The following is a 23,278-nucleotide window of genomic DNA, read 5'->3' as shown; positions in this document are numbered from 1 at the left end:
GAGATTTCATGGCTTTTTTTTTTTTTAACATTGCTTTCTCTGTTATATCTGCATTTTTAGGACATGCAGAAATACAGACAGATGCATTATTAATGCATGTACAGTAGTGAGAAACTGGATCATACATTATAGTTTTTGCCAGAACAATCTACCAAAAAACAGACTAACACATTAAAAAAGATGGAAATAATGACAAAGGTTTTAAAATCTCAAATTATCTCCATTAAAGTAAAGTGGTCTCCATGGAACACAGCTATTAGATTACATAAGCTTTAATTACCAGCCAGAGTTGACTTGTGACTCCTACTTGAAAATTCCAAGTCACTCTTTTTATTTAATTTATATTTTCTTTTGTTTTGTATCTTATTCTACTTGTTCTAAGAAAAACTTTATCATTCTTAGATTGCACTGTAATAGTGTTTGAAGTCTTAACCTTGAACGTACTTAACACATATGCTTGATTTTAGCTTTTGAACCTTAAAGCCAAGAGGCAACTTCATAAAAGAAAGCATTTGTCTAGTTGACTTTGACTTCGTTTATTCTCCAACCCCTCTGGCACCGCTGCTGTGCTACTATTGCTTTAGGATAGATGCAGTGCGCACCTCTAAAAGTCGCAAAGCTTTCCCAAACTGGGTGGGCTAAAAAAAAAAAAAAGAAAAACAAAATCACTTTTCTGCTGGGATACAAATGCCTTTTATACAAGGGAGATCACTGGCAAGGTGATAGTAGCTGGCAAGAAAAAGTCAGTTTTTCACAGATTCTCACATTGACCTAACTGTCAGCAACATTTTATAACTGTTCATTTTTGACATTTCTTCATTGCCTAATGTAACATGTTTTTTAGCATGTTTAAAAATTTCCCTAATGTAGCATGGTGTAACACGGTTACCTCAAGTTAAGAATTACCTAAATTAATATGGGAATGAACTTTACAATATGAAGCTATAATTTATGGGCTTCTTTTTTAACTTCTTTTGAGGCACTCCAAACTTAACAATTTTCAGAAAACATTGAAAATAACTTGGCCATATAGTTGCAGAATTTCCAATGAAAGTAGCAAGCCACAGAACATTCTGTTAATTCTGAAAACAAATTGCACATGTTCTGGGGAAGAATAAGTACAATCTTGCCCAAATGATCCCAAATTTTTAATTTCTGGTATTTAATCTTTTGCCTTGGGAAAATGAAACTTAAGCTGTGCTCAGAGCACAATGATATGAGCTTGGGAGAATCAAACTGGCTCAGAGAGAAAATTTTTCACCCCTGAAACAGATTTATAACATCTGTCATAATCAGAAACTGACGCCCAAGACAGAAAAGTAGAAAAGTTGCAGGCAAGGATGGAGGGCTCATTCTAAAAGCCAGAGCAGACGCTCCAATGCATATTTATCAGAGTCTGCAAACTCCACGCTACCCCAGCTCTGCTGAATCTCCCCCTGAGAACAGACTGTCAGTTCTTTCAAACTGGGTGTTAAAAGCTGCTGGGATTTTGTGGCTTGAACATGCATTTTCTAAAGACAAAACTGAAATCAAGCTCCTGTTCCACAGGGAATGAAATGCGTTTTTGAACTATGGTATTCTTATAAGAAATCTATCACACCATCCCTTCCTCCTCCTCCTTCTGCTCTCTGGAGCCTGAAGACAGACATAGTTTCTCCGACTGCTTGGACAAGTAGCTTGCCTCTGTCTCATGATACTTATGGTATGACTAGAATCTAAAACTTGCTGTTTTAGACCTGGCAGAGAAGACCTGGAGAGAGCTAAAATGTTCAATATACAGTATGTGCTGTACAATAATGCAAGAGAGGATACAGCACACTCCATTCATATAAAATCCTGTAGCTTGCACCCAATATTCCCGCTGTCTTGTGTCTTTCTGTCCTGCACCTTAACTTGAGAGCACAGCAAATAAGTTAATGCATAGGGAGACAATGATAATACTGACCTAGTGTCCTTTTCTCAGGACTTTTCTACAAATCGAAGAAGGCAATCTAGAGACCTGTTTGCATCAAAACACACAGAAATACCCAGCTGAAACATGCTTTACTTGCTAAATTGGAAGGAAATGCTAATAAAAGCTTGTATGACATCTTTATGAATTGCAGACAGATTCATTGAAATCAGTGCTCTGCAAAGAACACCAAATGAAAATCAGCAGGAGCAGACAAGGGCATTAAGGGTGTTTGCTTTGGGGAGCAAGCTGTTCAGTTAGCAGATTATGTTCAGTACGTTGTAGGGCAGGAGACTGAGGTGTAATGACACTGATGCCTGAGGAGAACCTACACTATGTGCTACAACTGGGTTTTCTACAAAAGTTTCTTTCAATTATACATCTTGTTACAAACAAACTCTGCTCCTGCTACATCAGGTTTGCCCAAACACTGATCATCAGAAACTTCTAAAAAGGAAAACATATTCTCTTTGACAATATATGTGGAAGCATGTTTGTTCTCCTTGTGCAAAATACACTTGAGATTGAATGTGATGGTTCTGCAAGCAGAGGACTAGGTAGCCTTGACTTAGAGCTTAGGGTGGAACAAGTAAGCTTCCATTCCACTGCAGACTTGCAGAATGTTTTTCCTGGCAGTGCCAGACAGGATATATTTCCTGGTACACATTAAGGATTTATAAGGAGAGATGTTTCCACGCCAGTTTTCACTGACGACTCTCATCAGATGGTGAACCTGATGTCAAGAAGTTGCCACCATGTGAATGAATCACCTCCATCTCTCCTAATTCCTCCTGATGCAGTATCATGATTTATCTTAACCTTTCTTTCCCACAATCAAACAGAACATAGCAGCTAAAAGAAAATTTCTCTCCGATCACCCTATTTTTTAAGTGCATACCAGTCTTCAAGATAATACTGTTTTCATGGCAACCAATGCAAGGAATGTATCACAATCACAAATAATCTTATATATTGCATGCTTTATAACATTCTTTGATATTAAACTACCCCATAACAACCTCAACCCCTACATGTAGGATATCCCTGGAGAGCAAATGAAGATGCTGTTGTAGCAGATTTAGCCACAGACACACTGGTTTTAGTCTAGGCAGGAAGCAGGGCTCAGGCTCCACACACGGCACCAGCTGGGCAGCATTTTTTGCATCTCAGACTGGCCTGTCCATCCTACCAGCAGCGCCTGGGCGAGCTCAATTACACCGACCACAGCAGATGTGATTGTCATACAACCACACCAATTTGCCAAAACAAAAGCACGTAGACTTAGATACAATTTTCAGCTGAGGAAATATGGCAATTTCATGGTTTATTATTCAGCCTTCCTCACCTTTCAATCCAAAAAAAGAAAAACACCAACAATGTGGGGGGGATCCAAGAAAGAATTCCTGAGATATGGGCCTCTGCATATGGAGCCATAGCATCAACAGATGCTTAAGAAGATAAATTGCCTGAATTTTCTAGAAGAAAGGTAAGACCTGTCTGCAAGAAGCTCTCTTTCTTTTTTGAGAACATCTTCGCATTTTAGCAATTTAATGCCTAGCAAGGAGAGCTAGATCTAGGCAAGAATTGACTTAAATTTGTCTTTAATTATGTTTTGAGCAAACAAGCTAGATACATTACCTTGGATGCAACTGACTACAATAAAGGTTCATTAGCTGTATTGGACTTTATCTTGATCACTTCTGCTGAGCAAGGAAAATCCTTTGAGATGTGCAGTATTGTTAGCCAAACATCAAGTATGTTCTTGACAAGGGCAGATTCCATCAGGTTACTTTTCTTTGTATGGTTTTCATCCTTTTAATTAAATATATTTCCCAGATTATTTATGGCAAAAAATGTTTATAAATTGCTTATTTTTCAGCTCTATGCCATAGGCAAAATGGAGACATTACTTTTAACACAAAGAGTCTACTTATTTTTTTGGGTTACAAGATTCTTATTATTTATAGAGTATCAGGAAACACATTGAGTATTTGAATCTTTTCAAAATGGAGCTAAGTACCACAAGAGAAAAATACCAAGAAGTTCATTGCTGGGAGAACTCACATCAACATAAAAATGCACATTTGTCCAAAAAAAAAAAAAAAACCCAAACCAAAACAAACAACAATCAAAATAGACAAAACAACCCACATCCCTGGAATATGAAGGCAGTTTACACTGAATAATTCAGAAGTTTAATTGGAAAATGATATAATTTTAATATTTAACATGATTTTAACTGTTAAAAAATTCCACACAGAAGTCTGTTTGCTTTGTTTTGTTTTAATCATTTAAGCATTGTTTTTCCTGTTCCTTTTATTATGCTCATCTGGGAATTCCCACAAAGGCTGTGTTATATGTGTTAATAATGAAAGTTACTTTCATACTTTGGAGAATTTCACCTCTCTCTCACCTTTCCATCTCCTTCTTGCGCTTCCTTGCTCCAGCCAATCTCTTAAAATAGTATTTACGGAATCATTTCTACACCATACAAGGTGAGCTTATCAAAAATGGGTAAAAGGTGCAATGCTGCACAAAAACTACTGCACAGAGTGACTGCTAACAGTGTTCCAGCAGCACTTCATAGGTAAACATAAGGAGCAAGGTTGGGGACAATTATGTATGTGTAATGTATGTGTAACAAGATATCAGCATGTGACTTGAACAAGACTCATCCTCACTGCTATAAAATATCATTCAATATGCAGGGGCATATTGAAACCACCATCTTAGCAAACTCTTTATGCTGTAAATTGATTTTATAGCCTATTTGTGCTGTTTGAGTAAAACTGTTTGATTAGTCTCTCTGTTCCCCATTTTCACCCACTTTCTCCACCACGGTTGGAAAAAATCTGAGAGGCTTTATTAAACTGGACAAGGCACAAGGAACAGGATGTACCTGTACCTCATACACAGTCTAACAACATTTCATTTCACTGAAACTCCTGTTTATTAAGGGAACTCTGTGAATTAACTATCTTCTCTTCATTAGACATGCATGCCTCTAGGCTTTGGGTTCTCACTGTGCTCCATGTGCTAAAACCAGCTTGAGAGCTCCTGCGAGGGACTCCAAGTGGCCCTTTCAAAGTCAGAACAAATAATCTGGATTTATGAAAATAGACTATAGGGACAGGTTTACCTTGGAAAATAAAGGTCTAAATGGGAAACTGGGGTAGTCATGTAACTTGTGTATATTTATGCGTATGGCTTTCAAGTTACTGTCTCTACTTCTGGCATAAACTGGTACCAGAACTAGGCTAAATGAGTATGATAGTGATCTTATTATTTTATAGGATTCATGAACAGGCAGATACTTCACAATTCAGGCAGGTGTAGCCCCTATTCCCACAATGCAATGGTTGGGCACTGGATCCTTAGTGCTCACTGCAGAAATCTTTTGTCACCTGGAGCTATTTCTAAGGGTGGTAAATTTCATGCTTCTTTCCTTTAAAAAAAACACACAGGGAAAGGGAGTCTGATTTTTTTTTCAAGAGGGTAAATGCTGCAAGAGCTATTTAGCCATAATCAAATATAAAGTATACACCAAAAGAAAGCTACCTTTACCTGTGAAATAAGACGGACTTGACAAGCGTGACAACATCCCGACTGGCATTGTAGCCTGCACAGACAATGGCAACGTGGATGGTCTGTGGGAGAAAAGGAACCAAAAGAACAAAAATTTAAGCCTGCTCCCGCGTTTTATCATTCATTAAAGAGAACACTATATATGACAGTGCTATTATTTAATGTGGCAATTGTTGAAGATTTGAGTGGGCATTTTGCAGCTGTTTGCAGCCCACTTGAGGCAGTTTGTTAAAAACATCTTAATTGAGTTGTAACACCATCATCATTCCGAAGTCATTACTGGCCCTAAATTACATCAGATGTCTGAATAGAATTGCATTTATTAGCTAAGAGCATATGTGTGTGTGCGTGCCTATACACAAACACACACCCATTAACGGCACACAAAATTCTGAATATGCAAACACAAAAACATTGTTTAACCTTCTGAACCAAAGTTTAAAAATATTTTTGCTAATTATGAACAGACACGCTCTTAACAAATTTTGCAGTTTCAGTCTTAGAGATAGCTATTAAGGACAGAGTGAGCAAGCTCTGATGGGGAAGGGCACGAGTGGGACAACCGTTCTGCCCAGGGCCAGATGAGCCTCCGTAATAAGACAGGACAGTATCTGAGAAGCCAGGTCGTCTTTTCCCTGCCCGTGACTAGTAGCATGGGCTGTATTAGGCTGTGTTAATGGCAAGTCAAACACAATTTCCCACCCACCCCCGCCAATTTTCCCTTATTCTGTGCCTTCTCGCTTTTAATCTGAGGTGAAGATTTACTCATGTGTGCAAGCAGAAGGGAAAAATGAGAGGTGCCACTAGTCATTACTATTAAGGTTGTGAGTAATAATTTGGAAAATGATGTTAAGTTACTTTTCTCTGGTTTTAGAATTAGCCACTGCTATTCCCTGGGGAGAAAAGAAAATTAATCTCAGCAGATTTAGACGTCAGCTTCCATACTTTTCTGTTTCTTCGCGGTTATAGAAACGAGGGAGAGTTCACCGCGCTGGCAGCACAAAGCTGTGATCAAGGACACAGCTGTGAAACTGCAGGGAAGCCTCATTTGGCTCCCATTTGAAGCTTGGCTAGCTGGCTTCTCACACGTAGCTCTCCTTTCTGCAGAAAGCCCCCTAAGCCGAGAATAAATAAGGAATTCTGCCTCCTCACAAAGCGACAGAGTCCCAAAGCCTGTTTGGAAGAGGAGCGGGTTTATACATGAGGCAGCATGCGGTGGGGATGCCTGAAGAGCCCATCACCCCATGCATTAACACCGCCTTGCGCACTGCCTTGCAACTCAGCAGTAGTTTGTACCATACATACAGGCAGGCATGTTGTGCGCACGTGCTGACCCCTCACACCCTGCCCTCTCTCTGGCTGCCCCCCAGGCTTTTTCAGACCTTTGGAAAAACCTAAGAACCTTCACTTTGATGCCAACTAAATCAAATTAGATGGGAGTGGTTTCATTCAACTTTTAGTGCTTCGTATGGAGACTATGGACCAGCTACAAATACCTTAAAGGTTTAGATAGAATATCACTGTCATATCGCTAAGAACATCATTTTATACTATATACGTCTGCCAGAAGAGTGTTCCTTACAGCCCTCCCTCCCACCCCACCAAAATCAGAACGTTCAATCTGTCAGAGACTTGCCCACATCTGCTTTCCCTTTCCAAAATCAATTTGTTTCAGAATTGATGGTATGTTTTTCCCGGTGCTTCCAGCAGGTACCATTTACTTCCGCCAGGGCACAGGGTGAAGGTAGCACTTGCTGCCCTGCTGAATGTCTTCCAGCTCAGAGACGGAGGAATCCAGATACTTCCTGCTCAGCCTGTCCATGGTGTTTGTCACCATTTATTGCTTCTGTTCCTGCCTATGATCAGCTTTAGGAAGGAACAATGATCCTCAAGAGAATGGAAATTCAGTACTATTTTTCCAAAGCTTTCCCCTGCAGCATGCTGCAAGAGTCCGTCTATTCCCCCTGTTTTCCGATTCAATTTTCTCCCTCTCATTGCTCAACCATTGAGCAAAATAAATGGGAAAACTGATGAGGCAACATGAGGTCAACAGCTCAAAGTGTCTGTGGACTTTTGGACCCCTACTAAAACAGCATTATCTTCATTTTTCTGCATATTAGTCCCAATTCCATGTTTGAATGGAGAGCAGCTGGCTGTAGCCAAATCCTGGCAAGATGCGGCAATGCTGGCTGGAAGAAGCAAGCATTTCAAAGAACTTGCATCCTCCTGAGAATGCTACTAGAAGCATCTGCTTTCAGATTACAAAACGTGTCAGCAACCTCAAAGCCCGCTGATATTCCCCATTTTCCTTCTGCAGCTGGCTAGAAGGCTGTATCCTAATCCCATCAGAACTGGCCACTTCGACTCAAGCATTCACAACCTCTGGACTCAGTTACTGCAACTAACATCTAGGAGTGAAGTCACAAAGTCCCCAGATGTCTCACTTTCCATAAAATGCAGTCGTCAGTCTGCTTAGTCCAACATGTGTCTCGAAACATCTCACACCAAAGCTCCGCATGCTACACCAGCTCCTCACTGCTTAGAACCAGTGACAATTCTTGTTAGAAAACTCTGCCCTGGATATTCAGAAGTTACCATGAGCCTGAACTGAGCTCTCTGAAAGCAACCATCACTCTTTTGCTATCACTCTCCTACAAAGCCCTTTTTAACTTCAACCATAAACGTGTTCGTCATCAATAGATGACACAAGAAGCCTGGACATAGGCCTTGCATCCTGTAGGATTTTCATTTAGACAATGGAACTTACCGGGGCAGAAGATCCAATGTGGATCTCTTGCTTTCAGTCCAGTATTCTTTCTCTGGCTTAATTCCCTTGTCCCCTGTTCACTTTCTTATTGCAGAAATTAATCAGACTGTTGCTCGGCAAAGATGGGCGTCAGGGACACAACGAAAACTATTTTCGGTTTTAAATAGTTCAGAGGGCATTCAAGCTCAGGTACTGAAAGCTATTTAAAGAAGCTAATATTCCTCAGGAAAATGAGATTAAATAATACATTAAATAATACTCAGGTCCATTTTAACAAGGGTTAGAAATTATTACTTTAGCACTACAGACCGCGAAAACTCTGTTTCTGAAAGTCAAATTTCATCTAAGCCTATTCTGGAGTGGTTTTAATGGAAGAAAGGTATCAAAAATACATGAGGAATTGGTCTTCAGATCCCATGATGATGAGGAGTATGAAAGTGCTTAGATAAAACAGATGCTATCTTTTGTCTCCACAGGCAACTATTTGGAAGGGTCAAATATGAAGCTTAACAAACCCTAATTGGCTTTTATAGCTAAAAATAATAGTTGGTAAAGTGTTTTTATACTTCAGCAATTTTCCAGTAGCACTAAGAAGGCAATTATTTTTTAATCCTTTATAAATAATTTCGGAATATGATTAAGAGATATTAAAAGCATGTTACAAGCATATAAATATGCTACAAATGGTTCCCTGAGGCAGGTGTCATCTGCTTTTTTGAGTTTACAAGGTGCTTGAGTTTGTTGGGCTGTTTTGGCGGTTTTGAAGCACTACACACTAAGAACTATTAAGAAACACTGCTCAGAATAATAACCTGACACAAATAATAACACAACATAGCCTGTAAAGAACGGTTGGAAATGCTTATAAATATCCTGCTAACTTGCTAGATGGTATACTGCTAATTGGCTAATTGACTTTCTAATATACTAACCCTTTTAAAAATATTTATAAATGCATGCTTAATTCAAAGTAAATGCCTAGTTTAAGGAGGCACAAGATGGAAAGATAGAGGTGAGGTACCACAAGAAAGAAGCGCATGGTTCTGTTAGCTTTTTCCCACAGCTTGTGTTAAAACTGTCTCCTGGGAAGGCAAGACACAGGGATCTTTGAGATGGTCCTTGACTGGAACTCCTTATTTTTTTTCTTGCAGTATAATGCTAGTCCATACTATAGTGTCAGAATAACTCTCCTGCAATGCCACAGATTAGGAAGAGGTGGCTGGAATACACTGGATTCCCTAAATATTTTGATATAGATCATAAATATCACACAGATTATGCTCTATCAGAGATTTAATATTCATTCATTGTAACTGAGTTTTCAAATGCTTTATCACAATTAAAGACCATCCCAAATTAGATGTGAAATGTTAATTTCAGTAAACTCGAAGAACTGCCTCACTGAAATAAATGATCCAGACTTTTCATCTCCCTCAGAACCCCAGTCTTATTCTCAAGACCTTGTCTCTTTCTACCCAAGTCTTGGACTCTTTCTATAAGATATTCCAGAGTTAGAAGCCTAAAAAGACTTAGTTTACTTCCCTGAATCACCGAAAACAGGGGAGCTGAGTCAAGATATTGCTCTCACGCAAACACACAATCAGAATCTACAGTAACAGCATAAATTATGAGACCCCTGGCAAATCTGATAATAAGGAAGTTTAATTTTAACTTCCATTGCTATAACTAAATTACTGAGTGAATTCCTTAAGAAGAAAAAGCAATTTCATTATCAAAACAGTGTGCAGTAAGACAGAGGGGTAGCAAATGAAGTGAGGTTACATGTTTATATAACCATTGCCTCTAGCAGAATGCTAAACCCCAATAAGCAAGCACATTTTTTTAATAACAAAAAAAAAACATTAAAATCTGAAAGGCCACTTAAACTGTTCCTCCTTTAAGTTGTTAACCCCAAATTGGTTGTTGTATTGAACATTCCAGAACTAAGATTCAGCTCATCACTGCTTGGGATGATAATAAGGGGGAAGTGAGATTTGTTTACTGATGGCCTGAACCTTATTAAATGTAATGATGAAATAAATGTTCTACAGGCAGAAAAAAGCAGACTCTCATTTTCAGGAGGAGGGGAAGTGAAAAACAAACTCTTCCCTTTACCTTAAAGTAACAGTGGTACTTTTTTTCCGCCGTACCAGACAAAAATGTCCAGAACTAGAAAACTGCAATTCATTTTTATGCAATATTTTTTATTTGTCATTAAATAGACCGTATCTTGAAGAGATAATTAGAACTTTTTCTTCTTTCACACTCATTTCCTTTCAACTTTTATCTTCAGAGTGGCACAAAGAAAGATAAAAAGTAATATAGTATTAACCTCTTTGCCAAAATAAACTGGAGCTTTTTTTTTTTTTTTTTAATATATATATCTTCACCACTGAGGATGGACACCAGGTTTTTAAGCGACACTTTCACTTTCAGACCTATGCATTTTTGGAATACCTGTTATTATCCAAATGCCTGACTACCAAATAGCTGGTCAGTATCCAGGAACATCACCTTGTGTGCAGAGATGCCCAAGCAAGAGAGTAAGATTTTTATAAGCACTGTCATTTTCATTTCATTTAGAAACACACGAGGCTGGTTTGCCTCAGGTCTATCAGCTCACAGATATCCTGAAGTCATCTTGGAACAAGGTTTTGAGTTTTCAGCAGGTCCAGCCACATGAGAACGAATTTTTTTTTTAAAGAACACTTTTTCATAACTGAAAAAGACATTCAAGACAACAATAAGTATTTCTACAGAAAAAAAAACAGAAAAAGAATAATGAAAAAAAAAATCTAAAAAGTAGTGTCCTTCAGAGTCTATGAGCACAGCAGAAGCTTTTAAAGGAATGGGAGACAGGGATCTGCAATGCTTTTAAAGGACCAAACCTGTCACACTTGGTTTTGAGCAGACTGTTTTTATTCTTTCTTTACCTCACATTTTTCCACTGCTGGTTGCTGCCCACACTCGGAGCTGTTCCCTGCCACGATGCCGGCCCGCAGGCTCTCGCTGTCCCCCGTCCCCTCTTCCATGGAGTAGGTTTTGGAGTGGTTGCCGTGCTGGTGCGAGGGGCTTCGGCTCTGGGCCAGGCTGAGCTGCTTGCGGAGCACCCGGTTCTCCTCCTCCACCTCACGCATTCGCACTTCCAAGCTCTCGCGCTCCCGCTGGCTCGACGCCGTGTACCGAGGACTGTGCGCCTGGGATTCCAGCGGAGATAGCGACACTGGCTTCCCATCTGCAAGAGGGGGAAATAAAAACGCGCTTCTCAGAACATAATTCATCTGTGTCTCTCTGCAGCATCAGCTTTGTGTCGCAGGGATGTATTTGAACGCAACCAAATTTACACACATCAGGAACTTCAAGAAAATGGTGAAGAATCTACTGAACTTTGGACAAATGATCAAGTTGTACAAGCTTCTGGTCCCACTAATTTCAAAAACACACTATTAGATAAGCTTATGTTTCCTTTGTTCTGCACTGAGCTGCTTGCCAAGCTCTGGTCTGGGAAGACAGTCAAAAAAAGAAGGATTTAATTCAAGGACAATTAATATATAGTTAAACATATTTTAGAAATGCAGGCAAGACATATTAATTTTCCTCTTCCCCATTTTCTCCATAGCCAAATTACAGCATTTTGGTTACCATTCTGTGCCAAACAGTAGCCCCAGCTGATTCATATGTGAAGAGCAGATGGTCTTTATTCAGCAACCCAGTACTATAAGCTTGCTGAGAAATGCAAGGTTCAGAAGGATAGAAACATTTAATACCTAACTGGATCAAATTTGCAAAGTATTTTAGCTGAAAAAGGCAGTAGGGGAGCTTTGAACAAAAATTAAACTGTTCAATTTACCACCTTTAAATGAAAGATTATATTTTAGAAATACAAAACATTTCATTTTCATAGTTTCAAAAGGTATCTTCTTTGTCCAAAACACTATAAAAAAATGACTTAAGTATAACGGATAAAAAAGATAAATTAACCTGATATAAAGGTCTATAACGAAAAAGATGTCAAATGGAAGAAGTCTGACCATCAATCCCAAATACATTACTGTCACCACATTATGAGAGAGCAAATACAGACATTTGTCATATGATTCTAACAAGGCTCTCTATATATTCAGTGCAAATGCTTAAAAGGTGGTAAAAACACAAATTAATCTACTGTTCAAAAACGTTTAATTAAAATGCAGCAAAGCAGACGGAGAGAGTTCTCCACAGTGTCGGAATTAGCGAGGCATTCCACTACAGGGAAGACAACAAGCAAACGTCTTCTACAAAAGTTTCCACCTGCATGCATTGAAAAGGTTTGCTATTTAATAATTTCTCCACACAGAGTTGCTTTGACTTTATCAAACAAACACCAGCTTGAGTGGTTCAAAAACACAGAAGTCATGCAGTTATTGTTTAGCAGTTCTCCTTAGCAAGCACATTTCTCATCCTGTGACTCAAATTACTTCCCAACTATAAAGACCCATTCCTTGGTTGTTTTCTTCTATGGTTTCTTATTTACATGTGTGCAATCCTTTAAACTGAGTTTACAAAAATAAATAAATAAATAAAATAACCCACAGATACCAAACAGGTCATTTCAAAATTTCATTGTTGCCTGTTCACACAGGTGTACACACAGCCCATTATCTATATAAATAGGTACTCTGATCTTAATCCATACATCTGCTTGCAGACTTTCTTCCCCCAAAATTTTCTAATTTATTATTTTTACCATCATCAAGACTGACAGATATATCGGAGCTTGAAAAATGTCTCAGGACAGATTCTGAAGTCCAGCCAGTGATATTTGGGAACTTGTATTCTCAGAAAAATAATTATTAAAAATGAAATCACAGTTTTGAAAAGACTGACAATTGTTGTAGAACAGATCCATGCTATGATCAGACATACAATGCAATTGAGCTATTGGAATATTCCAACAGCCTGAGATGCATAACACGGAGATAGCAACCACGTGGACAGTGGCATGGACTGTGTAAGTTCACTCAAGACGTCCTGAACACTTAGCTGTGCAGCTAGTCTGCGCTCGGGGATGTATCGTGTTGTTTCTCAACTGCTGATACCAAAACTGGCAGGACTAAAATTTGTTTGGACGTGCTTATGTTGAAATCATCTTATTAGACAGCACGACTGCATTGCATAGATGTTCTCAGATAAAACAAAAAACAGCAGCCTACAGTAATGAACCTGTGTTATCATCAGATCTACGATTACAATGCAAAAGACTTAATTAGAACTCCTATTTCCTTGTTTGGGGAATATCCAGTATGACAGAGATATTACTTTTCTCTTATTCTTAGTATGAGATTCTGCCACCTTTTCAAATAATTGCCATAAATGAATAAATAAATAAAAAGACAAAGTATTGATTCTTAAAAGTAACAAGAAATAGAAGTAAATCTCAGAACAACGTTCATCAAAATTCCAAAATGATGTGGAAAAAAAAAAAAGAGACCTCTCTACAGTTATTTTAAGAACATAAATCAGTTAGTCATATGTGTTGATTTGCCAGAATTCAAAAGTAACAAAAAAATGCAGCTTTGTACATTTGACCAGTTGTACCTTTATTCACGAAGGCAGCTGAACTGTTTCTATTCAGCCTTTATAAAAAAGAATACAGTCTGAGAAAAGAATTGATGAAAATGCCACCTGACTGCTTTACACTGAAAGTTCTAGCAGCTAAAGGGAGCGGCTCAGTGTTTATGCAGCCTTAGCATTAAATGCCCCTCAACTCCCCTCTGCCTTCTCATTAGTATGCTTTGGTGCTGGCATGTAAAGGGCAGTAGTAGAATCATCGAAGGAGTTACAGAGCCAGCCAGCCTTTTGATCTGAAATACATCAGTACTTGAAGTGCACTGTTTTGCATTTTTGTTGGAAAATGCTAAGCCCAAAACTTTTTTTGAAATGATCAGAATTCCTACAGCTGGACATGTACTGTTTTGTCACGAATACTGGCTGATTATTCTCATCTGTCTTGATGTACTTGATACTTCTCTAAGACCCCAAATACTTGATGCAAATGATAAGACAGTTACAGAACCCATTTGAAATATATGCATTAAAGATAAAAGTGAATCCAGTTTGACCATCAGACTCAGAAGTCAAATAATTTTTGTCTTTATTTTTGAGAACATCTCATAATCTTTGCACATCTGAGGTTGGTAAGGCTGGTCACAACATACTATTTTAATCAAATATTCAACAATTAGCAGATTCAACACATGAAGAGACTTTAATTTCAGGCAACACACTGATGTGGCATAATGCTTCTCGAGAGCTACTGCCTAGTAAATAAGGCTATCCTCGTTTGCTTCTGATGAGTTTTCAGGGCAAAGCAAGGACTGTGGGTTTCACTTGCTCTTTGAAGGAGAAATAAGTGGAGTAGCATATGAGAATATTGGTATTTGATTGACTGTATGCTGCTTGATAGAAGATTAAAAATGATAGCATTGCACTTGAGTTTTACAGTTTTAAGTAACTGTCAATGTGCTCTGAGCTGATGTCTCTTTATCTAATCTAAATCTAAATCAAAATAAAATAATATAATACAAAATGTAACGAGGTCTGTGTGACTTTGAGCTGAAAGATCTCCCAGGGAAGAGCACGAGGAACAGTGTTGCGCTCTGAAGCAAGTCATACGCTTCTGAACACACTTTTTTGGAGGATGGTGCTGGCCTCTTTTCCCTGGTGGCCAGTGATGGAACTAGGGGAAACAGCCAGAAACTGAAGCATCAAAGTTCCACAGGAACTTAAGGAAAAAATTTTTAACAGTGAGGGTGACAGAGGTTGTGGAGTCTCCTTCTCTGGAGATCTTCCAAACCCGCTTGGACGCAGCCCTGTGCCACGTGCTCTAGGTGACCCTGCGTGTGCAGGGGGGTTGGACTAGATGACCTCTAGAGGTCCCTTCCAACCCTAAGCATTCTATGATTCTATGAATGCTGCAATAAATAACAATAAAGCTATTATTTTTTATTCTTAATTTGGGGTTATTGCTCTATTTTTGGGCTTTGGTAGTCTCACACTTAGTGTTTTTTTATATCTGCATCAAGACTTTTACGTCTGCCTTTCTTTGCTAATATAGATGTACCAAAGAAATAAACACGATCTGCAAATTTTCATTGTCTGCAAACCAAAGCCTAAACACAAACCTGAGCAATTTCTTCATGGCAGAGAGCAGCTAATGACTTATCGTCACAGCAGGGCCAACAGTTCTGGGAACGTTATGATAGGCAAGATATGGATTCTGTGGCTTTCTGAATGTTTCTGTGTATGTAGAATTGTCAGTCTTATGAAGCAAGGGATGTCATTAAACCTTCCTGTCTCCTAGTCAGGTAGAGCCTCTTAAGACACTAGAATATAGAGCCTAGGGAAAGCAATCCAGCACCATACATCTAATAGGAGGGGCAATGGAATAGTAAAGTTTTCTTACGGGCAAAATCCAAAGAATAAGCTTTAATACCAAGCATCCTAGTTCTGTAATTATCAAACATGGAGATGTGAGGGTCCCAAAAAGAACCCAGAAGCTTGCTGAGAGAAGAGTCACAGAGAAAGCGTGGTTTAGACACAGATTAACTGCAGGTCTGGATGAGGAAGAAAGAGGAAGTGCAAAGGAAAAAAAAATCCCCGTGACTGAGGGGAGAAGAGAGTGCAGAAAAAGGGATCATGAATTTCTGAGATGACTCTGGCTTGAGCTCAAATTGATTAAAAGTTAGCAACTAACTGAGGCAAGGAACTTTACGTAGCAAGCTTTGAACCCCCCTCCCTTTTTTTTTACACTTCTTAATTTCATTTATTATCTTAAGTGAAGCCTGCTTTTTTGGCGTCTATACAAGATCTAGAGGTTTCTATATAGCTTTAGCTATAGCCTTAGCTATTATTTGTCCCCTGACTAATAGTGTGTAATGCCTTTATAATGAATTAACTGATGATGGTGAACTCTAGGCTGCCTCTGAGATAAGAGGAAGTCATGCTGCTCACAGATAATATTTCAGTCTGTTGGACTGCAGATGGAAAAAAAAACACCATTCCATATCACATTTGTTAAGATTTGAAAATTTGCATTATCAGCGCACCCTTTGAGGGAGAGCAGTGTAACAATTTTAACCAAAAGCTGACATTCTGTAGAGAGAACTAGTATAGCAGTCAACCACCCTCATGAATTTCCCCCATTAAAGCCACAGGCAGAATCATTTGAAGTTCATTCTGCAGCTGTTTTTTTTTCCCATTAAGAATATTGTACAGAACTCCACAGACATGAAGGGAAAAGAAAAATAAGAAGACTGCCGTCAGGGGACATAAAGGCTCTGTGTATATGTGTAAAATATTCCTTTTTTTTGGAGCTCTAGTTCAGCTTTGATCAGCTACCGCATTAGTGCTCTGTGTACTTTTGCTCAGCTGGATGCTGTGGTAGACCCTGGTTACATGGGCTGCTAGGAATTAAGTCCTTTTTGCTAAGAGTTTGGCACATTAAGATATATACTCCACAGGTAGTCCTGCAGCATCCCAAGACTCCCACACTCAACAAGGAATCTTTTTCTACTACAACTTCTTATAAATCACTCCAGCGTGATCACAGTTGGAAATAGAAAACCTTGCCCCAATAACCTCGCTCTTAACAGCAAAGTACAGTCAAAGCAATTTACTTCGGAGATCCGATCTCTGCTCACAGAACTTCTTCATTCTCGTGTGTCAGAGCCCCACAAGGCAGTTCTGAGCTAACGTTGCCACATGCCAGTAGTAGGGAGCTGTGCTACTGAGGGATGTTGCAGTGAGGACACTGAGGACTTCTGCCCACTAGAGAGGGACAGTGCAGGTACTGACAGCCCAGTCCTCCCTACTGCCCAGGCAAGTCTACTCAGCTCAGAGGAAAACTACTTCCAGCAGTGCAAAACTCAAACCCTTCTCGAGATTTGGCCCCAATAACATATGTGCTAAATTTCATGTTCCCAGGTAACAAGCGTTTTCACAGGAAACACAAATCAACTGTCAGCTAATTCCTGCACCTTGGACTGAATTCAGGTTTTGAAGGAGCAATTTACTTAGACATACCCGTTAGGTGTTTACTTCCATGGAGGCTAATGACACTTAGGCACATGCAAATATGGTTTATTGACCTGAGACCCACACATGAACTATGCAGCTCCACCACAGGCCAGCTTTGCTGAAAGCATCACATTACTCCCTGTTGTTCATTTCCATCCCTTCCACATTCATCGTCCTGAACAAAACAGCCACTCCCAATTAGTGGATTTGGAAATTACATGCATCACATTGCAAAAGCCTACACCAATGATGTATCAGGTTTGCAAAGTCAAACACTCAGGAATAAGTGAGAATGATATTCACCCGCTCAGTCTTCACTGTCATTCCTGTGTGGCTGATGACAGGACCACTAGTTACGTGATCAACACTTTTTCCCAAAGAACCTCGACATCCATCCTGATGATGGTGCACAGCATGGATGGTGCTTACAGGTGCCTTGTTTAACCCTCATGATTTATTTTGTGACCTCTTCTACCTTGCTCTGAAAAGAGACATTATTTCCTCATTTGCCTATGATGCTCAATACTATAATACTAGAATGCCACACAGATGGCTTTTTTTTTTCCAAAAATAGGGAAAAGATAGTATTATTAGTTCCTCTTCACAGGTGGGGAAAACTCCACAAGTCTGGAGTTATTAACATCTAAAGAAAATATCAGTTGCAGTCTTGTCCCAAATAAACAGCCAAAATGGTTATGGTGCAGTTTTTAACAAATAACACCTTTTCTGCAATTCCGGGGTTCAGAAGACAGGGTTCCACAAGTATATGCAACTGTGTATGTTTAACAGGTCTGTAAATCAAACTGAATCTGCATGCTGGAACCCAGAAAGGGGAAAAATTACAATTAGCAGTCCCTTGTAACAACTTTGTTTCAAGACCATCAGGTAATGAACTTCATGGCAGAGACAGACACTTTTTGCAATCTACAAAACCGACCCCTTTTCTTTTTCTCCGCTCCCCTGACTTGTTCCTGATACACCTTCCAGGCTCTTTAATTAATGAAAACAAGAGTCCAACACCCATTTGCTGCATTTGCTCTGCATGCAGGGGTTGTGCCCCAGACACTGATAGCAACTGTACTGGCATCGCGTTGCATAGCTGGAGAAAGCAGATGGTGTGGTAGCTGAACTTAATCCTGATATATCTAATTGGTAGTAGGGATGGTAGACAGCAAGACTGTGGATCGGGAAAAAACACGTAACAATATAATGCAGGAAGAAGGAGAAACTCTAACCATGCGATGTAATATCCACCTGTCCTGACAATGGATGTGACTCTCAATAGTTTATTTTTCAAATGAAACATTAAGAGTGTTAGCCACCTGCTAAATCTAAAACAAGACCCCACTAAGTCTTAACATCCTTTGCTCATATCTTTGTCTAGAACACAGTAACTTTTTTTTTCCTCCTTTCTTCTGTCTTTCTGCTTCTTCCTGCTTTGCATTTTCTTGGCAAAGTATATTTTTCTCTCCAAGAAAGAGACTAAAAGTAATGTTTCCCCCCCTTTCCACTGGGAGTGGAGATGTAAGAAAATAATGTCTTATCAGAGTAAGCACTGAGTGAAAATAAGATTTTATCGAGGACTCGGTTTGACAAAGATAACGTTATCTGGTGGGAAACTTGGCAAAGATAACACATTATCAATATCAGGAGTAAAGCTTGGGGAAAATAGTGTTTTAATACCTATTAGATTCTAAATAAGCCATCTGTGCTCTTGACAAATTGTTATTTTCTCCAAGCTCCATTCCTGCAAAGATGCTGATCTTTTTGGCAAACTGTTTCTGGTAGCAGTTTGGGAAGAGAAGGAAGAAAAAGGAAAAAAAGGAAGGCTCTTTCTCCTCAAAGCTAAAGGGATATTCTTTTTCTTTTCATAGTGGTGAAGCCTGCCAACACGGGAGACTCAAGACTCAAGTCTTTACATCCCACCCAAGTACAGCAGGGAAAACTCCTACAACCAGGCTCCACGTTGCAGAGCATTCCATAAAAGCAGCAGAGGGTCCATAACCCTTGTGTCCTTAACCTAGCTATCCAGGCTCAGAGTATCTGCCTGTTTAAGCAGTGTTTATGGCAGGAGCACTTGTCCACAGGGCCAAGGAAAAGCCATCAGCTAGCAGCAACTTTCGCTCTTAACTGAGCACGTCACAGTTAGTTGGCTGTGGCCAGCTGGGAGCACAAATAAGTGACCCCTTCCCCATCAGCTGGGGACACGAGCACCTTCAGGTAGCCAATGTCACCATTCAGCTCGAGGTCACTATTCCCACCGCTTAGCTGACTCAAAGGATCATGCAACACTCACCCCCTTTAGTGACGAGCATCCACATCTGTTTAAATATCTACTGGGTCTGTGGGTGTCTGTGCCCTGAAGCTGAAATCTCCTACATTTACAAATCTTGGGTTACATTTTGGATGATTGTAAATAAATTGTGACATATCCTGGAAAAGGAGAAATCCAGTCGGTAGTAGGATGGACTTACTAACTGTCTTAAATGGCAAAATATGGGTGAATGCCACATCCGTGGGAATGGGCAAGCAGGGGATAATTAGAAGGGAAGCTGTGGAGGGACTGTAGGAGTGTGATGTGAATAATAAAGCACACTTAGGAAAAAGCATATGAATGATATCTGCAGGGTAAGTATCTGTAGCCAGCTGAATTTCCCTGATGTACAGTAGGAGTGGGAGAAAAGACAATAGCATCTGTTAATTTGAAGATTTCCTATGGAGTTGTGGCATCTCTTTTTTTCATTAACCATTTCAATACCTTAAGCCTAGAGAATCTCTGTATTTAGGTGTGATCTTCATGTTAATGTAATTTCTGACGCCTTGATTTAGCAGAATGCATAGTCAACACAGGCAGCCATTACAGCCCTTTAGGGTAAAATACATCCCCCCAGTTCTACACAGTGCTGTGATTATCATTTATAGTATTGGGGTGTAAAAGAAAAAACCCTTATATATTAGCTCGAGTTCAGTAAAACACTGTGGAAGAGGCAGAAAAGGAAAAAAATAAAAACAACATTTTCTAGGGTTAAGAACATTATAAATGTAAGAAATAACATCTATAAGCTTATAAAAGATTATAGAAACACCTATAGGTTTCTACCACCGCTGCAGTAACCACACACAAGAGACAAGTATGCTCACTCAAAGCCTGGTAGTAGTTAATTCAGAGCCTCTTGCTGACGATTTGCCTCAGCTGCTCATCAATAGAGACTCCAGCTGATAATTATTAAGTTAAACTTCAGAGCAGTATTTGCATATGGAAAGCACACTCTCCCTGCCAAAGGAACAATGGCTGCTATAATGTATTTCCTGATTGTACAGCACTTGGATTTGGGGAACCTGGGTGAGAGAGTCTGCTTCGCATATCCTTCCTTAGCCTCATCAGGCCAACCATTCAGAAGAAAGTACTTACATGTACTGACATCTACAAGTTGGAGCAGAAAAAAAAAATATTAGCCCTGCGTAAGTGTTAAAAATGCAGCCATTCATTTCAAGTAGAATAACTCTAATAAGAATGCTGCTGTCTTTCTCACAAATCCCTCATTGCTTATAAATTCCAAGCTGAGATTCCATTTTGCAGAAAATCTCCAGTCTCAAAAGCGCTCAGTGTCACAGCTGGTGACATTGACCACAGCTGGTGTTTGACTTTGCTCGCTTAGCAGCATCATCTAAGTTAGTAAGCGACCGGAAACTCTAAAGATTTTTTTATTCAAAATCATGGACATTTGTTAACTTCCATTGTTTCATCTAGAAGATCTCCTTCATTCTCCCTCCTCTGCTCTTTTTTTTTTTTTAATTATTGATATTATTTTTCATTTTAAGGTGGAAGGGGACATGAAGCATACTATAAGGCAGAGTTTTGCATATTCATGGACACATTCACCTGAGCTTCCTTACATCCTGAAAAATGTGTAGCAGCTGCTCTGTGTCAAGAGAGTCTGGGCACTTTAAAAGACATTCAGAGACTCCAGCAGACAGATACAGTCCATTACACCCTATCAGTGACCTCCAGATGTGGCTTCCTCTCCCATGGAATACTCAATAGCATTCTCCATTTAGTTTTCTCGCGTATCACCTTCTGTGGATTACAACATCATTTCCTGAATGTGACTCTTGTCCCAGTCATAGCCATGCCCTTTGTAAACGGGATCAAAAATCCAAACAAGCACATGGCCTATGTTAGGTTTATTGTGTGCAATTCTCCACACTTTCTTAGCTACATGACAACACTTTCATACCTAACAATAAATAGATGCAATGATCCAAACATTCAATGTAGACATTTTGGAAAAGGACTAACGGACTTCATGACAACACCTCAAAATCAAGACAAGACATGTCCAGACCTGCTGAATGCATAGAAATTCATGGACACATTTGCTTCAGGCATAAGGAAACATGCTAAAGAATTTAACATGACTACTTGCCCCCCCACAGAGCTACCGTACCAGGCTACTATAGGAGGCTACTATAGGCCTACTATTAATAGAATCAAATGTTTTGTATCAGACAGCACAGGATGGTAAAGTAAAAAACATCTTAGTTTGGCTTTGGTTAATCATGGGAGGTAGGCTGAAGAATGGAGGTGCCGGTGGTCAGCTTCTCTGAAATCCAGGCTTTAGGCGCTTAAAAGGTAGTTTCAAACTTGGCTATAGCAGAATTTATGCATATAGGCACAAGACACCTAGCACTAGGATCTCTGTGTAGTAGCTCAAGCTAGTTGGTACCACTTTAATCTGCTGGGAAGTTTGTTCCATTCTTTAATCTCCCTTGACATGGAGATGCCTTCAGGGTACCATGCACTTGTACTTTGATCAAGACTGCTGGAAGACGAGATTTTCTGAATCCTGACTGACCATTAAGGATTGTTCAAGGTTTAAAGAAATATAAATAAATATGAACAAATGAAGCACTGTGCGATTTTTCATTAGCAGGAACCAAAAATGCAGTAGCTTCCAAATCTGATACTGCTCTGGCCAACAGCACTTTTAAGACAAGGATATAAAGGCGAACAGCAAAAAAAACAGATTTTCAAAGCAGTACGATTTTTCTGCTTTCTAAATGTGTGAGAGGATGACACATGCAGCCAGAAATATTGCAAGTTTATATTTCTATTTTAATATGCAACTGTTTTATTTCACTGGTGACACAGCAGTCTAAGTTATTGGTATCTTTCTGTATGGAAAGTCTTATGTTTTTCCCACACATTCCCAGCACTTTCCATTTGCTGCACCTGTCATTTAAGCCACTTCAGTCATGAAGAATAGTAAGGGGAAAATGCAAATAACGGCACATTCAGAACACACTAAGGCTGATCCATGTTATGACATTTATCTTCACTAATGACAAGACATAAAATAACTCATGAGTTCTTTTACTGTCCTCCTCATGACAAAAATGTCATAACAGATCATCATGCACTATACACAGCAAAATTGCTAGCATACCTTGCAGAGAAAGAAAAAGATCTGTCACATCATAGCAGTGATGAAGACCATAGGCTATGTCATGGCAATGACATCAGAAGTGAATCAAAGCGCATGTAAAGATAGTAGATATTAAAAAAAAGTCATAGTATTAAAAAGAAATAGAAGAGCAGTTCACAAATTAACTAAAGGAAAATAGTTAGATGTACTTAACAATAGAAGTTGCAAGTGTAAGTTTCACACAAAATTCATCAGAATCTTAAATGGACTTTCATGTGTTCCAGATTTTCCTTCACTTTACAAATAGAACACCACAGCTGGCCAATATATTGTATTTGATAAAATAATACTTTTCTTCTTAACATTAAAAAACCCCACATAATATATCTGAAAGAAATCATGAAATTCAAAAACAAATAAATAAACAAACAAGCAAGAAAAAAAGAAACAAAACTCTACAATATTCCCAAATCTGAGGGCAAAGCTATTGAG

At 39.2% G+C, this 23,278-nt stretch overlaps 1 protein-coding gene across 2 annotated transcripts in view; it reads right to left on the bottom strand.

Moving 5' to 3' along the window:
• LARGE1 (LARGE xylosyl- and glucuronyltransferase 1) overlaps positions 1–23,278 on the bottom strand; it is a 259,553-nt gene that overhangs the window by 119,285 nt on the left and 116,990 nt on the right. For both annotated transcript variants that reach the window (XM_088535285.1, XM_088535296.1), the window contains 2 exons: positions 11,237–11,538; positions 5,516–5,598 (listed from right to left, as the gene is read on the bottom strand). In XM_088535285.1, the coding sequence (XP_088391411.1) occupies positions 5,516–5,598; positions 11,237–11,538 (385 nt within the window). The remainder of the gene's footprint in view (positions 1–5,515; positions 5,599–11,236; positions 11,539–23,278) is intronic.

The sequence above is a fragment of the Tinamus guttatus genome, unplaced genomic scaffold (assembly GCF_059628265.1).
Source record: "Tinamus guttatus ecotype Peru unplaced genomic scaffold, ASM5962826v1 Tinamus_guttatus_pri_ptg000039l, whole genome shotgun sequence".
Classification (NCBI taxonomy): Eukaryota; Metazoa; Chordata; class Aves; order Tinamiformes; family Tinamidae; genus Tinamus; species Tinamus guttatus.
Note: the sequence above shows the minus strand (reverse complement) of the source record. Positions and strands in the feature narration are given on the sequence as shown.